Genomic DNA, 2,402 nt, shown 5'->3' with positions numbered 1-2,402 from the left:
TGTTTGTAACTTACTGAATAGGGACACTATATTCAGTGAAATATACCGTAGTGCCCCTTTCTCCTTCTGGTGACTTATTTGGTACAGGCAACCGATGATGCTGGTTTCCATGCTGTAAGTGAATCCAGCCAGTGGCATCCATTCATTCTGGGCTTGGGATTTAGAAAGAGGCTTCAAGACAGCCCGGCTGCTAATCAGCCTCACCTGCCCCACCCTAGGAGCAGCTATGTCCCTGCAGCTGCTTTGTGTAGATAAGGGGAAGAACCTCTCTCCACCTCCTGGCTGCTGCTCGAATTGGGCATCTTCATCACCCCCTATGAGCAAAGCCCCCCCCCCCAGCAATTGGGTAGGTGAGTTTGGGATTCCCAACTTTGAAAAAGAGCTCCAGGAGGGGATTTTTCACCCCCTCCTCTCATCAATAGGACAAGGAGATGCACTCAATGGGAAATGTGCCGATAATTCCATCTCTTGGAGAATACTTGGTGACGGAGGGATGGTGGTGGAATAGGAGGACTTGTCTCCAAACTAAACTTTCTTCCATACCCCCAAACTGGATTTGCCGTCATGATCTGAACTGGCTTCAGCCGCCCTTCTCTTTGAGAAAAAAAAAAGACAAAGACAAAGAGAGGAGGTCAAAGCTGACCTCCTCTCTTCGCCCTACACCTTCTCAATTTTCCCAAACGCCCTCCTTCAGGAACTCCTCATCACCGTCTCCCGGGGCTTCCAGATCTCTTCTGACGGAGGAGACTTCAGGGTAGACACCGCGGGGGCGGGGGGGGGGCTTCCCGGTTGAAGGAACACCGTCCCATTTCGACGAGTGGATGGTGGCTGAGGGATGGTGGCTGAGGACAGACGGGGGAGGAAGACAAAGCGAGAGGCTGGGATCCCCTCCGGAGAAGGCTCGCCAGCGCCTTTACTCCCCACCCCGCGAAGAGGGGGTGTGGTGTTTTGGGCGGGAGGGCGAAGGCGTGCTCCGCTCGGCCTCCCCCGGCCTGATAAAAGGGCAGCCCGGCTGTCGAGGGCACGAACCTGCCAAGATGGTGCTCAGCGAGGACGACAAGAACAGAGTGCGGACCTCCTGGGGCCCTGTGTGCAAGAATCCCGAAATGTACGGGTCTGAGACCCTTACCAGGTAAGCCTCCCCTTTTTCCCCACTTGCGGCTTGCGAGAAGCTCGCCCCGGCGATGCTGCCGCCTCCGGGCTTCCCTTCACTCTCGCTTTCCCCGCAGGATGTTCGCAGCGCACCCAACCACCAAGACCTACTTCCCCCACTTCGACCTGAGCCCGGGCTCCAGCGATCTCAAGGCTCACGGCAAGAAGGTGATCGACGCGCTCACCGAAGCTGTCAACAACCTGGACGACGTGGCGGGAGCCCTTTCCAAGCTCAGCGACTTGCACGCCCATAAACTTCGCGTGGATCCCGCCAACTTTAAGGTGAGTCGCCTTCTTCCAGCAGAATGGAGGCGAAGGAGGGCGCATGGGAATCCCTGTAGCCGTCGATGGCTTGGGGTGGCTTTGCCTCTCTTAACGGGCACCCCTTTCCTGTCTGCAGCTGCTGGCCCACTGCCTCGAGGTAACCATCGCCGCTCACAACGGAGGGCCCCTCAAACCCGAAGTGATTTTGGCCCTTGACAAGTTCCTGTGCCTAGTCGCCAAGCTGCTGGCTTCCAGATACCGCTAGAAAGAAAGCGCACACCATGCCTGTGCACGGAAATAATGACCCTCTTCCCCTCCGGTCTCTCTCCTACTTCCTGGATCACCTTGTCAACATCTCTTGCCTGCACATCTTCTGCTCTGTGGGGTTCACTTGTGGAACTCTACTTTGGGTGTCTCCTGGAGCCTGAATTGCTAGTTGCCCTGTAGCTAAATTGACCAAGCCCAGGTCCGAGCTCTCTGCAGTGGGACTGAGCAACTGAAGATCTTTGGTGGGGGCTCCTAAATGTGTGTGGATAATTTTCAACCACTCTAATGTCATCCACCGCCATTAATTTCTGAGCTGGTTCTACTTCCACTGTTGTGCCAATTATCGATTCCATTGCTTTCTCTCCCTTGTTGAATCTTCATTATTGCAACAAACAATAAAAGCACAGGAAAAGAGGTGCAATAGCGTTTTTCAGTGTCTGTCTAATGTTCCAAGTCATTCTTCTGCGTTGTTAGTACTGCATGTGCTTCTGAATCGGGCAGAAAACCTTTGTCTTCTTGAAATGGGTGGGCAGATTGTAGGAAAGGGGTCATTGTTGTTTTTGGGGCACCAATTGCAGGAAAAATGTGTCAAGTATGAATGGAATGACTCAAATGTGTGGACTTTGTTTGGAAATGTGCATGGCAACTTCTTAGAGAATTTGGGGGAAAGCTTAAGCAAATCAAGCCAAAAGCAATACTTGGATTTGCATAACATTGTA

At 53.1% G+C, this 2,402-nt stretch overlaps 1 protein-coding gene across 1 annotated transcript; it reads left to right on the top strand.

The window, feature by feature from the left end:
* The first annotated feature begins 806 nt into the window (after positions 1-806).
* On the top strand, positions 807-2,097 carry LOC308664946 (hemoglobin subunit alpha-A-like). Its single transcript, XM_081322497.1, has 3 exons — positions 807-1,132; positions 1,230-1,434; positions 1,553-2,097. The coding sequence occupies exons 1-3, from the start codon at positions 822-824 to the stop codon at positions 1,679-1,681; spliced, it is 645 nt and encodes a 214-aa protein (XP_081178623.1). The 5' UTR covers positions 807-821; the 3' UTR covers positions 1,682-2,097.
* The last annotated feature ends 305 nt before the right edge of the window (positions 2,098-2,402 follow it).

The sequence above is a fragment of the Vipera berus genome, assembly GCF_964194415.1.
Source record: "Vipera berus genome assembly, chromosome: 3".
NCBI classification, from domain to species: Eukaryota; Metazoa; Chordata; class Lepidosauria; order Squamata; family Viperidae; genus Vipera; species Vipera berus.
The sequence above is the reverse complement of the archived record's forward strand: the minus strand, read 5'-3'. Positions and strand labels throughout refer to the sequence as shown.

Bases quoted from the DNA above. Each gene is read 5' to 3' on its own strand.
- LOC308664946 (XM_081322497.1), top strand. From the start codon at position 822: ATGGTGGCTGAGGGATGGTGGCTGAGGACAGACGGGGGAGGAAGACAA. The intron at 1,133-1,229 runs GTAAGCCTCCCC...CTTTCCCCGCAG, and splicing joins GGGTCTGAGACCCTTACCAG to GATGTTCGCAGCGCACCCAA. The intron at 1,435-1,552 runs GTGAGTCGCCTT...TCCTGTCTGCAG, and splicing joins TGGATCCCGCCAACTTTAAG to CTGCTGGCCCACTGCCTCGA.